Source organism: Zerene cesonia, chromosome 7, assembly GCF_012273895.1.
Source record: "Zerene cesonia ecotype Mississippi chromosome 7, Zerene_cesonia_1.1, whole genome shotgun sequence".
Classification (NCBI taxonomy): domain Eukaryota; kingdom Metazoa; phylum Arthropoda; class Insecta; order Lepidoptera; family Pieridae; genus Zerene; species Zerene cesonia.
The window spans coordinates 5,049,909-5,064,195 of record NC_052108.1 but is presented as its reverse complement, the minus strand read 5'-3'; the positions used below and the strand labels follow the sequence as shown (position 1 = coordinate 5,064,195).

At 31.4% G+C, this 14,287-nt stretch overlaps 1 protein-coding gene across 2 annotated transcripts in view; it reads right to left on the bottom strand.

Moving 5' to 3' along the window:
- LOC119840844 (regulating synaptic membrane exocytosis protein 2) overlaps positions 1-13,756 on the bottom strand; it is a 41,146-nt gene extending 27,390 nt beyond the window's left edge. For both annotated transcript variants that reach the window (XM_038367617.1, XM_038367616.1), the window contains exon 1: positions 13,581-13,756. In XM_038367617.1, coding sequence (XP_038223545.1) covers positions 13,581-13,616 — 36 coding nt within the window. In that variant the 5' untranslated portion in view covers positions 13,617-13,756. The remainder of the gene's footprint in view (positions 1-13,580) is intronic.
- Positions 13,757-14,287: the final 531 nt, after the last annotated feature.

Genomic DNA, 14,287 nt, shown 5'->3' with positions numbered 1-14,287 from the left:
ATTTCATGTAGAGCAACAGATGGAGAACAAAGTACATCAGTCGGGGGAAAATCAATATTGTCGTCTCCCAAACTGAACTGTAAGCGTTTTATTGCTACGGCCTGGTTCGCGATTATGAACATATTCTATGCGGCCACAGCGTCAGCAACGCACAACGCGATTTGTGTTAAAACGTATCAGAAAAGCCGCTCTATGAAGACAATCGAAGACAAATAGAAAGCTTAAACGATTTTATAAAACACTGACACCGTCTCGTATAAACCACGTTTTATATTCATTATATTTCTTTGAAGGGAACTAGGCGATTGTATCGTTTGTAGACGGTATTGTATTTTAATATTCTTGATACAAATCCCAAACGTTTATATACGTTTACATAATTCAGCTCGTCATACAGGACTGTCTGTGTAGATATAATAATAACCTGTCAACATGAGGTTGTAACAATCTTTTGAAATCAGCATGAGCTCCGAAACAGATGATTGTTTGCTTAATTGTGTCTATTGTAGTGAATACAATAGATTTGTGAATATTGAATCACGGAGATGACAAGCACTGTAGACAGCCTCACAAACGTATAGTCTAGTGACAACCACAAGGGCCCAATGTACTCACTATTATTGAATTTTGCGAGTAGAACCACCGCGTTCGTGTCTACCGCTTTGCCTGAGGTTAAATTGATAACGAAGTTTACTGTTGCAATTATGTTACCGTTCCATGATGCGAGGATCTATGTAACAAGCGAAAAATAGTCTGCAAAGAGTATTAAAGCTCGGCGCTGTTATGTTACGTGGATTTTGCGAAATTGTTTGCAGGTTGAGTTTAATGAGAATATAGAGCATTGAAGGAAATTTCAGTTTACCTTATAGTATTTATATGTATATGATTCTGATAATTGTAAAATTTATGATGTGAAACAAAGAAAACACGAAAATCTTTTTTAATGTGTTGATAATGAAATTATATAATTGACAATGAAAGCATCAGTTTCATACAAAAGTGAGAAGAATATTTTACGATTAATTTCTAGTGAGACAAAACAAAACACGATATAATCATAATTTGTAGAACAGTAACTTATTGATAGCCTTCTAGTGAAACTTCATAAAATCGTTTTTATTGTTTGAAAAATAATAAGCAAATATTTGTTCTACTCCCCTGTTGATGTACTTAAAAAAAACATTAACTACAACAAAAATCGGTTTGAAGAAGACTTTTGAAGAGTGCAATTAATGTTTCGACCGCTCATATAAATTTTGTTAGCGATTGCGTAGATGATTTTTGTGGCAAAGTAGGTCATGAACAATCCATGGTCATGACCCGCTGTCGTACGTAGAGGGAGTGAGGGTGTAGGGGGGTTCTGGAGGCACTGCCTGTGACCCACTTGTTGCCGTATCCCATATTAACATTACAACTCTTAATTACTGTTGATAAACACTTTACGCCTATCGCTATAATATGATTAAGCTATAAGGCCTTTGTAACTAAAACTTGCTTAAATTATTGTTTGCATTAATCTACATTACTGCCATTAGCCTTATTGGAAATTAAACTGTTCAAAATTATGGTCCATTCCATAACTACCTCTACATATATTCAAGCTGTAAGAAATTAGATCGTAAATACTCACTTTAACTTTAGTCATAGTAATATTTACTATAGTCAAATAATACATAAAATTTATGTGTATATTATATTATCTGTGGACTATTATTATGAAACTTTAAAAAAAACTATTGATATAAATGAAATATGTTACATATTTCTTTAATAACATAAATAATAAAGTATTACGTTGTAATTTTACGTACAACGTAATACGTTGTACGCCGAAGGAATTTATTTCTTATATAGTAAGCGGGCTGCTAAGCGGGTGGTACTGCGAATGGGCTGCCTGTTTTTAAAAGGAAAGGAATAAAGTAAGGATTAACGACTGGAAAGAAGGAATGGACTGGGAATAGTGAAGGAAAGGAAACAGGCTTCCTCAGCTATTGTGGTATTATGTAGAGGATGCTAAAGTAGCTTTAATTTATAAGAATTTCTTTCTAAAAATTAGACATATTTCAGCTTTGAGCTCTGAAATGTTTAAAAGTATAAAAGTTCCAATCATAACGTGCGCTCACAAAGCCGCTGACAGAGCTGGTAAAAATATGTGTATTAATGGCTGTAAGGTCCATTGTCATGCTTCTTAAGCTCAAACAAAAGCGAATAAGAGAGCAATCGGGTAGGCGTGTCTGTGACGAGTAATTACGTTCCTTTGTTGTCCCCTCGTGGACCCGCCTGTTGTGATACAAGAGCATGCATTCCAATTATGGCCGTATAAGACGTCGTTAGTCATGATTTTATATGAATGGACACTCAGGAAAAGCTAGGGAGAAGCAGAACAGTAATTATGGCTATTTCTTAAAGCGTTTTTGTTAAAACAATTTGCGTCAGAGGTTTAATACAATTATACTAATTGGGATCTTTTGTTTTCATTCTTATCCTAATAGATTTACATTAAAAATGTAAATATTTCTAGTTGTAGATAATAGAGGCAAAAAAATCTCATAATTTTTGTACGGATACGCTGACGCACGCTCGGACATATATAGGTATACACGCGAGGGCGTTGGGAATATATTTTATCGAAATTTACGCTGAGCTACTAAATATATTATATTGTAAAGATAAGGGGTGAATATCATGTATGTAACAACATGATACACGATAACACGTGTTATATGGTTAAATATCAATTAAATTAAATTTAATCTTTATTATCTTTAAAGTAAGTAAATAAATACTGAATAATTTCATTTATTAAACATCGTGATAAAATGATTACCATGTTATTGTACATAAGGTTGCAATTAAAAGTCACAGTGGAACATTGATTCGTCGAAATTCCTAATGAGTTTTTGATGGTAGCGCAGGGGAATCTGTCGCGTAAATACTTTTGATCACGCAAGCACAAAATATACAAGTTTAACATGACAATACGTAACCGCGAAGTAAAGGGGATTATCAAATCAAATGAATGATCTTTTACTGTAAAATAACAAAGAATACAATAACGATGGAATAACATTTTATTACCAGTAAGAACGATATAAACTATGCACTCATAGTAATAGCACAAATAATATCTTATATATAAAATTCCCGTGAAATTTTGTTTGCATATTGGGTATGTCTGAGAATAGGCCAACATCTATTTTTCATACCCCTAAATGATAAGAGTAAGGTAGAACAGCGTTTGGCGAGTCAGCTAGTAATACTATATGTGTAATAATATAATAGTGATATGAGATGTCCTAATTGCAAGTGGGTTCCTAATAAGGTTAACATTTACAATTAAAATGATGTTACCTATAAATAAATATTATTTACTATATATGTGTAATTTATATGTTTAAATGTAATAGTAATTTAATTATAATGGGGAATTTTGAAAATTGAGATAATATTGTTGTAATATAACCGTTCAAATAAAAATTTGTATCTTGGATAAAGATAAAATTTTCTTAGCAAAAACCCTAAGTCGTTTTTGTTATTTATAAACAAAACAAAAATATAACTAGATTTGTAGTTGCACATGACCAAACTACCAAACATTAACAGGGAGTATATCTTTCAAAATGAACATTAAGCAAAAACAGGGTAAAGAAGGAAAAAATAACTAATTTCAGTGATTTAGTGTTTCGCGTGGTCTTTCATCTTACGGCGCTACCCTTCCCAAATCACATTAAGACAGTTTGAACGCCCGGAACACCAGACGGATAAATCTAAATCAGGAAAAGGCAGCGTTTCCACTGAATTCCGTTTTAATAGCCTTTTTGCACCCTTGCTCTTTAATAGTTGTAATTTTCTTTGGCACGTAAATAAAACTCTTGGAATTATAAAATGAAAGTTAGTGAGGGGAGCAGAAAGCTGTCAAGAGCTGGTTAACATTTCTTTAAAACGCTGTAGATTTCTGAATTTTCAGATGCAACATATTAATTGCTAGTTATGAACTAGTCGTTTTAAATGAAAAAGATGAGAGAGTCGATCCATCCGTTTGACAGCTCTTTTTGTGTCGATTAATTAAAATACTTAAATTGAGACGGGAGTAGTATTAAATCTATTTAATGAGTAGTATAATTAACGTACTATCGATAACATGGTTTTTGATATAAATAGTAGACGCACATACATACAATACAATGTGAAATATATACGAGGATATATAAATAGTAAAAAGCCCGTGTAACCTACTCCATTTACTCAACCGTTCGTATATTTATTTTCTTTGGTAGTGTCGACGTGTAACTTATATTGCTTCCGATGTCATACAGTGGCTATGCTTGACTAAAAGCGTTTACAATGTCACTGATATTGTTACCTATTCATGATTCTGCAGTGCGCCACAGCCTCGATATAAACTTGTTAGTTCATCTCCTATGGAAGCAGACTGAAACGTTATTTCGGATTTGACGTAATCAAATAAACTTACTCACTAAACTCTTGAAAAAATATGGAACATTGTTTACCCTAACTGTTTAAAAGGCCGCTAATGTGTCTCAAGTGCTTCCCGAAACTTTGTTCACAGTGAATTATTTACTTTAATTCTCTGAGACTTGGCGCCAGTACGTTTTTATGTAAATCACTTAATTTATAAGACAAAGTAATAAACTTCGCGCTTTAATCCTTGCGAATTCAAATGCAAATACTTAGTTGTATATGAACAAGAATTTCTTGAATTCCATGGGTTCTATAAGTCAAGTATTATTTGAATATAAATATTTCTTAACTTGAACATTAATTAACTGTAATTTTGAATCAAAGACCATTTCGTACAATATTTAGATAAAAAATAGAGCAATATTGATATAGAACTCACTAAAACTACACGAATAACATTAAATATAACGAATACATTTTATTTCACGCTCGAAGTTACAATTCAATTTGATACTCCGAACGCATGAAATGCACAGTTTTGCCCTCGGGATGTTGTTGTATTCGTGCTGCACGATTCAATGGATTTTAAGCTGTCGAAAATATTGATTTGTGTCTATTGGGTTGTGAAAAAATTTAAATAAAACCTTCACAATAAAATTCCATTGTTGCAACGTAAGATGATGCAAATTGAAAAAGTTCCAGGAGAATGAACCGAACAAATTACGAGCCGAAAGGGGCGGGGTTAACTTGGAATTATCCTTGCTTCATGCTTAAAGCCGAATTTATTTTCGATAAAGTTAAACATCAATCTATTCCAAAATTGTGAAAAAGATTTTGTTTTTATGAAGAGGTATATAATATATTTATCTTTAGACGTTACACGTCCTCTAAAAAATATTACATGCCGATAGTTAATTTACTTTATTTCACTGTTATGTCCAATACTAATAAAATTCTAAAGCTTAAACAAGAATACAAAATTCCAATAAAATGGTACAAATGTTAAATTTTTATAGAACCTGTCCAATCTGTAACAAGAGAGTCCCAACAAATTAAACTTTTTTTTGTATTTTTCAAAGTATTCTTGCAAAAGTTTGACTTTCAAAGTAATAATTTTGCGATATCTTTTGTCACCTTTAGTAAAAAGTTTTCTGCTAAACAATTTTTTTGCAGTAAGCAACATTCATGATTTTTTTTTACTAGTTGAAAATCCCACTTGATTATTATAATCGTGAAAGTTTGTAAGAATGTATGGATGTTTGTGATTCTATCACCAAAATATCTCTATGGGGATCTGTATGAAATTTGGTATAGAGAAAGATTACAGTAAAATACATAGGCTACACTTAAGCCGGTTACCATACGAATGAAGCCGCAGGTGCTGGCTAATTTTATATATATACAAATTATCTGATGAAGTATTATATTAATAGTTAAAATAAAGCATCGACCTTTTTATAAAGTACTAGTACTTTATAAAAAGATCGATGTCTGCGCCCCGTGGTTTCACCCGCGAAAGTCTGTATCTCGTAAGAATATCGGGATAAAAAGCCTATGTGGTTTTCCAGTTGTCCAGCTATCTACGTAAGAAATTTCATTGCAAATGGTTCAGTACTTTTTGCGTGAAAGAGAAACAAACTTACACACACATACATCCGTCCTCACAAATTTTCGCATTTATAATATTAGTAGGATAGGAAATAATACAACATTACATCATTTATAAGTAATTAATTTGTCGTATGTATTTATTACTTGTGTTTTTATGGAATGTTTACAAATATTTTAAACATGAAAATCGTTTTGCGTATACCAATACATTTGATATTAACTACAAGCTATAATTTCCTTATTATTCTTGTTTTCCTAACGCCAGTTTAAAGAGAGATAACTGGACGCTTTAAATTATTTTTAACATCATCTAAAGAAATAGAATAAATAAAAAGTAAACTTCAATAATAAGATGATTAACGTAGAAGAGTAATAACCAATAATTAAATTCAAATAGATGTGTTAATTTAAATTGTATATTATGTGTGTAAAAATTTTGAAAATCTTCACAGAAGTAATTAAGAACTTGTCCTATAAAAAACTTTAATTATACAGCAGTAGTTGTGCAGTGTGATAAATTCCATACAAAAATATATCTTTTTCTTGCACATCGATAAAAGTACCCCTATGAATTTGGTAACACTCAACAAGCTTGTAATCTTTTTTGATATTTTATATTTGATAATAAGAATATACATAAAACATGACGCTTGGACAATTTATTTCTGAAAAAGGCTTAATATTCTAAAACTATTAATCATTTCTAAATTCCTTATGAAATCTATCATATTAACACATAGGAAAGATTCAGAAGGAAACTCGTTATACACTCAAGGCAGAATTTTAATAAAGCGAATCGATTTTGTTTTTGTTTGATGAAGCTTTATGCAATTTTATGCGCTGATAGAGTATTCAAAGGAGACGCCACCAACATCGGACCACCCGAACAAACACCCCACCACCCTTCGTTTAGATGAAGTATCTATAAAAAGTTATCTAAAGTTATATTTAATTTAAACGAGGACAATTCACTATTTCCTCGGAGAACACAACTTGTTTATTTATAATGTCTGTGTAGTTTCTTAATCATTTTGAGTAAACTTCCTCTATAATAAATGGAAATTGCATTCATAAGCAGTCGTTAATGAAAGTGATGTACCTTTACCTATGTAATTAACATGTTAAAAAGCCCAGAGAAGATGGCGGTTTTAAGTTTAAAAAACATAATAAATTTACAGTAGAATGAAACCAATTGCAAAAGAGAATTTATCAAAAATGAGAGGAAACATACATTACGGTTGATCCGAGTTAGGGAAGTGGGAGAAGAAAGAGGGAGGGTTTGTGGTCAAAAATTTGCACTTTTGAAAATATTACCTTTTTATCTTCAAACGCACTGCAATTTTTTTGATTTAGTAATATTATTTTTATCATATATAGACCTAATATCGAAAATTGTGCCTAACTTTTAATCGCAAAATCTCACGTCGAAACATCTGATTTTTATTTTAAGTTCTTAAACTTTATGTTGTTTGAAATGTCTACTTTCGGTGCTAAAAAAACATATTTCCATAGTAAATTTTTACAGACAATGCGGAATTAATTTATTATTTAATCATATAAGGTGACGACTTACATATACTACATAAATATACTAGATAATGGAATACTTTCGTTCGGCATTTGTTAGCCTCACTACAGTTATGTTACGCTACGACGCTACGACGTTCTTTCGTACATTTTTTATTATTTGACTTGGTTTCTCCGCGCGGCTTCGCTCGTGTGGATTACAAATTTTTGTCCTTCGTGGATTAACAAAGAAGGGGTATGACATTTTTCATGACTTTAGATGCTATGCATATTTCGTGAATTATTGATTTTACTTCCAAAAGTAGAGATGAATGAACCATCGCTCCATTGTATATATTCACGAATAATTTTCATCACCCAGTTACAGTATGGATCCCAGAATTGATATAAAAAAACAAAATATATGCGATATTTTGACCTAATACGTCATGAAAAATGTTGTCAAATTTGTTACTCAGAAGTTCTTGTGACTGATGCAAATATAAACAGAAAATCAGACTATTATATCCCGTAGCAGTTACTCTTTCAAAATTTTCATGCTCAGATATGGTTAGGTTAGTATATAGTAAAATACTGGTAAAATACATACATCATAATATGAAACGAAATTAATTACGGCATACTACTGAATTAAGCTCATAATTGTTTTTAAGTTCCATGATTCTATACTATTTAAATTCCATCAATGAAAAAATATAAAATTGTGTCATGTAATTTATATTGGCATAAAAGGTGAAACTTTAGAGCTATATACTTAAAATGAAAATAACTAAACAAAACGTCATTGTAATACCAAAGTATGGCTTTGCAATACGACACGCGATACTCAATCAAAGGTATTTAATCCTAAGCTCTTAATCCTTCCGTCTTTCTATAATATGAAACTGGTGTTGTGTTTGAGGGTAATTTATTTTACTTAGAAACACATTTTCCCGTTATAATGATACTGTACCTATTTAATAAATAGTCCATTAAAGCCTTAAATTTCCACACAGAAACAATACCTACGTTTGTAGGACTAGGAATATAAATACAGACACGTACTCGGTCTCGTATATATGAAAATATTCAATGTATCAATGCGTATGGAAAAATATTTAATGATAAGGAGAGTCGATTCTGCTCGACGAAGCATTAATTCATCTCACAGGAAGCGCTACGAGCATAGCTTTCACCTGACACGCTGATAAGCACACGCCGCTAACACGGAACGAGGTACATTCAACATTATCTATGCACAGTCTACTGCTTATTATATTATTAAACATGTACCTGGTGTATTCTAAGCACATGTCAACGTATGCGACAGTGAGACAATGGCGAAGCTATCGACGATCATTTTTTTTTCTTATTATATTTGTGATCGTTAAGGCAATTTTTTCGAATAACTTAACGTGTTTTTAGCTTTAAAAAGGACAAAAAATTATTAAATTTTATAGAAGTTCCTTCAAGATTTTATTCTGTTAGCTCTCAGCAATATACATATAAATAAACTTAGAACACAATCCAATAACTTTACAAGGCCGTATTTTTTTTTTTGTTCTTCCTTCAGACAAAAACTGCTTTATTTCGTCAGAAAAGGTAAACAAATAAAACAGCGAGTTGATTCCTCTTATGACAATATATGAAGACCACTTTGGATCATATGAACGCGTTAAACTAGAGAAGTACGTACGAGAACATCGTTAGTAATCAGAATGGCGTATCATAAATACAAGAATATGAGTGTGTCATCGCTGGCAAAACAATTTATGATAATAAAGCTTACTCTTCGCAAGGACCTTTTATATTTTGCTTTATAGTTCCTGTTTCGCTAGATAGTTAATGCCTACAGAGCTTTAGAGAAAAACTTGTCTGACTGAACGAAGGAATAAGCCCTCTAAGGTCTGAAGCATTTACAGAATCAAATTATTTCATACATTACTCAATTATAATAGTACACATTGATTATGGACTTGTTGCCTCGAATTAATTGGATTGTTTCTTTTTACGAAATACAGTTAGCCTTCTGAAAGGAAAGAAAGGCCAATCAATTCAACACAAATGTGTTTTACTTTATGTAACTATGTGTTTCTCACGATTCTTATGTATTTCGATTCAATTCGGTTAATTCTAAGATATCCTAAAATAAGCATCATACTCGTAGTTTGTGATGTACAAAACTTAATTATGTCACTTCTCTACAAATGATAAGTTTTTTTTTAATAATTCTCATTACATACATAATGATCGGATCGAATCTATGGTCGAAAATATACTTTATTTATAATCAAAACAGAAACGTTTATCAAGTTTCGCGTAAAAAATGTAACGGTTGTTTGCATTATATATATATATATATATATATATATATATATATATATATATTAATTAGAGAGATATATATATATATATATATATATATATATATATATATATAATATTTAAATCAAGTTAATTATCCCCATATGTTATTAATATAATATATGAAATGAAAACTATTTATTATCTATGTTTATACTTCACATCTCGTTCCATTGATACTTATAATGAGAAGCTTACACGAGCACAACTTTTCCAGGAAGTTTGTTGAAACGAGTTTACTGTGAAAATGGAGGACAATGCGACTCGGCTCAGCCCAGATTGAATCAGACTCGCTGCCCGTTGGCCCAGTAATGCAATTAACTTGAGAGTGTTGTACAAACGTTCGTTATGAGGATATATGACGCTAGATTCCAAAACACAGAATGCCCGTACTCTATCGCCTTTGTGCATCATCGTAGTTATCGTTTAGCTCCATCTCTTAAATATTTATGTTTTAGCTCGAGCTTTTAGTAAAATTTGCTTCATATTTATTGTTCACTTTATGTTTGGTGCAATCTAATCATACGCCTAACCTAAGCGTCACTTTATCTATTCGTGACATTCATTGGTGGTTTTAAAATTTATTGCAAACAGACACGACAGAGCAAGGTTGCCCCTTGCTCTGTCCTTTTCTTATTATACCATATAAATAGATAGAGATGATTTTTTGATTTCCTTATTTTCCCTTTGTTTGAATGTTAATTCCACTGTCTAGAAGGGTAACAACAATTTGATATAAGTCTTATGACTAACATTGAATAGAACAATTATGTTTGTGATATGATTTTACTAAATTGGGGCCTGACCTTTTCTAGATAAAAATTTTGAAAACAGGCTTCTGTTTTCTAAATTTTTTATCTAGGTCTGAAATATAAGTTGCATAAATAAAAGTTACAATGATGAGAGAAAGTTCAAATGCTTTCACTTTACGATTTTATTACTTAAGGAAAGAGGCAAGATGACTTTTACTTTTATAGAGGATTTTACGCAGTTATGAGGAATATTTATGTAACAGAAGGGGAGACAGAAATGGGTCACCTGACAAGCATCGACTGTAGTCTTTAACATTCGAAATACAAGTTTAATACGGCAATTATACAGATGTACCTATAATGTTGTATATTTTAATTCACGAGATATAAATGTCACTTTTAATCATATTGCATTAAAAGATTTTGAATACTATTCTCATGCGTACAACTCTCGGTAGAGATAATATTTTATTCGGGCAAGAGCTTTCCATCTAGATTCAGAAAAAGTAATAGAGCGGTTATATTTATTCGAAATACGTAGGTAAAGATTGCAAAGTAAACTTGAAAGATGAAAAGTCTAAGACGTTATTTTCTGTGAATCCGATCCTCGTTTAAATATTCCATTTTTAACATCGAAGTCAAGTATCGACCTACTTTACCTTTCACGAGGACTCTTTAGAGATGTACGGAAACAGCGGCAAAGTATCTGAGATTGCATGAGTATTAAAAAGATTTACGAAGGGTCTTCTCGAGAATCGATCACTATTGTTAGGCTCATAATACCCATTTAGGCCACCACAATCATAGTTTGTAAGACCGCAAAGTAGCAATAAATGTAACCCACAACTGTACGAGCAAACTTCATGTTTATATTTTATTGTGTACCAACAAGTCATTGAAGGTTTTCGAGGGAGAATGAAAGGGTGCTTGATCGATCCAGCTACGCTTCAGGAAAATTGAACGTTACAGTTTTCTTCCACATGCAAGAGGTTTTTTCAATTCAACAAAGACTTCCATTAAATATATTTAAAGCTTCATAAATAAATACTTAAATAATAATAACTTATAAACCCTCGTACCTATCTATGGTTAACATGCGGAGCAATAGTAAATAAGTAAGCAATAATAGTAAATATCAAAATAAATTTTGAACCTTTTATTTATTACTGCAACAGCAAAGCACTTTTGGGGAAGTACTTTTTTGTACTTAAAAAAGTAATGTCTATGTTATTTGAGAATTAATATTTCAAAAGTTCCAGATTTCCTACGTTAAATAAAATTTAAGGGTGCAATATAGATTTTTAATATATTATGGTCTATCTAAATAAAAACTTATCTGCCTTTTCATTCACCTTCATACGTTCGTCTTTTTAATAATGACACTTTTATTCAATCAGTTAGCAAAATCTTTGTCGTTTAGTATTGCGCCTCGTCTATAAAGCACTGAAAATGTCTTATAATATGATGTTTAATAACTGATCTGGAAAGGTCGATTTTTTTGTTAATCATGAACTCACAATCTTTCAGATGCATTTTTTTTGTTTATGTAATTTAGTTAAAATTAAAACGAAGTTAAAATAAATTTATTCGACAAAGTTCTGTATAATTTATGTATTAATTGTCAATTAATTATTATTGGACGATGAAATTAGAATTTCAAATTGAAACAAATAAACTCATTTTCATTTCATATTTCCAACTTTTATAAAACGAAAGGCAAATAAAAACACCAAAGTTTCAATAGGACCATAATTTGTCGTGAGCCGTGGGACCACACGAAGTTTTAATTAAAGCGTAGCGGCTATAAAATCAAAACATTTCGCTATTCACATTAAGCTCAAATTGCTACATTGTATAACAATTTAGATTACACGATAGAATTCATAATTTCGGAAATAATGCCTTATCTCTACGTGTTTCTTTTCACCCTAGTTTTAACAAACGTTCGCTACGAAGTTAAAAGTATTTTAAGCATGCTCGTTCAAGCTTTAGTGAGACTAACGATAAGAAAAAGAGCTGTCTACTGCAAAGCTAATGTACTGAAACGCTAAATCTTTCTTTTAATTTCACATTAGGTACTTTAATTTTAAGAGTAAAATTCTGTGCAGCGTATTGGGATATGGTAATCATGTATGTGTGGCCTTTTTATATTCATTTGATACAAATTCGAAAAAAAAATACGAGCAATGTTGGCCTGCTAAACGTGGAGGAACTATAAAAACTAGTCAAAGCAACGAGACTTTCCATAATAATTATCTAAATAATATTCAGGAACTATAAGGATATTTACATACGATGACATGACATACATATTTAAAAAGCTTACTTGTGCATTATTAACATTTAAAGATTTTTATCAAACAATAAATTTTATTATACTTTGCCAATAAATTTTAAGCTAATCTCGTTATGAGCAGACAAATATCAATATTACTTTTGCATTTCTGGTTATTATCATTTAATAAGATTGATATTTTAAAGCTTTTTCATTATGTTGAGTTATATGGCAAGGGTTCATAACCTAAGTACCCGTAGTAATTGTAATAAAAAATTTGCAACTAATTGGACTGTAGTTATGATATACATTTTCAGTATGAAACATTCATAAAGGATCGAAAACAACATAAGGCATTTTGTATCCGAAATCAACCTGAGCGTAGCCGTGGACGAAAACTATTTATTAAGTAGTCGGTAGTATACCAAAAAATATAATAGAATCTAAAAAGTTACACATGAACTAGGTAGGTACTTTTTGGGATTGCTCGAATTTATCACCTCATAAGTCATGGCTCACAGCGACATAAATAAATTTTATTGAGTCATTTGAGAACAGTATAAAAGCAGTTGGTGCTTGTAAACCGGTAGTCTATTATCTCTGGTTATTTTAATTCTATTATTAGGTAATAAGTGTACGACTAAACTCACCTTCTTCATAAAGGACATCACATTTGTAGGCAGCATGGTGTCGTTTAGAGTGAGCTACAATTTACATCACTATCACTAATACACCTCACTGCACTTTTTTTAATCTGGATTCAACACGTTACCATCAATACACAACATTTTACACAACTCGGTTCAATGTATACACTCCGTTTATATTTCACCTGAAACAAAGGATAACATAAATAAATATTAATTCACAATTTCAATACTTTTTATATCAGAGAAAATTATCACATACAAAATGTTGCTTAAATGACATCGAGTCGGAAGGTCACTTTAAGAATAAAAATTTCAAAATACAACAATAATAAATAAAAGAGATTTTATCAACATAGAATTTTCGCGAAAAAAGAACAAAGAAAACGCCAATATGCTACAAGTGTAGGAAAAGCTCTGTTTCGTACCAATCAAGTTGTTACGGCAGATCCCGACCGCCCAGAGGGCGACGCGGGGCGAGAATGAAGTAGGCACGAACAGAGAACATTCAACAGGTCCCTACTTTACGTCACGATTTACTTACAAATATACTCATATAAGAGTGGGGTTCATAATGAAATTCATGACCGTAATTTAAAACCAACTCGTGCTTAACGACAGCTACCTGTTTTGTAAAATAATTTTTAATGATTTTAATGGTTGTTAAAAAGAATAGTAGGATATGCATTACGAGTACGCATTACGTGTAG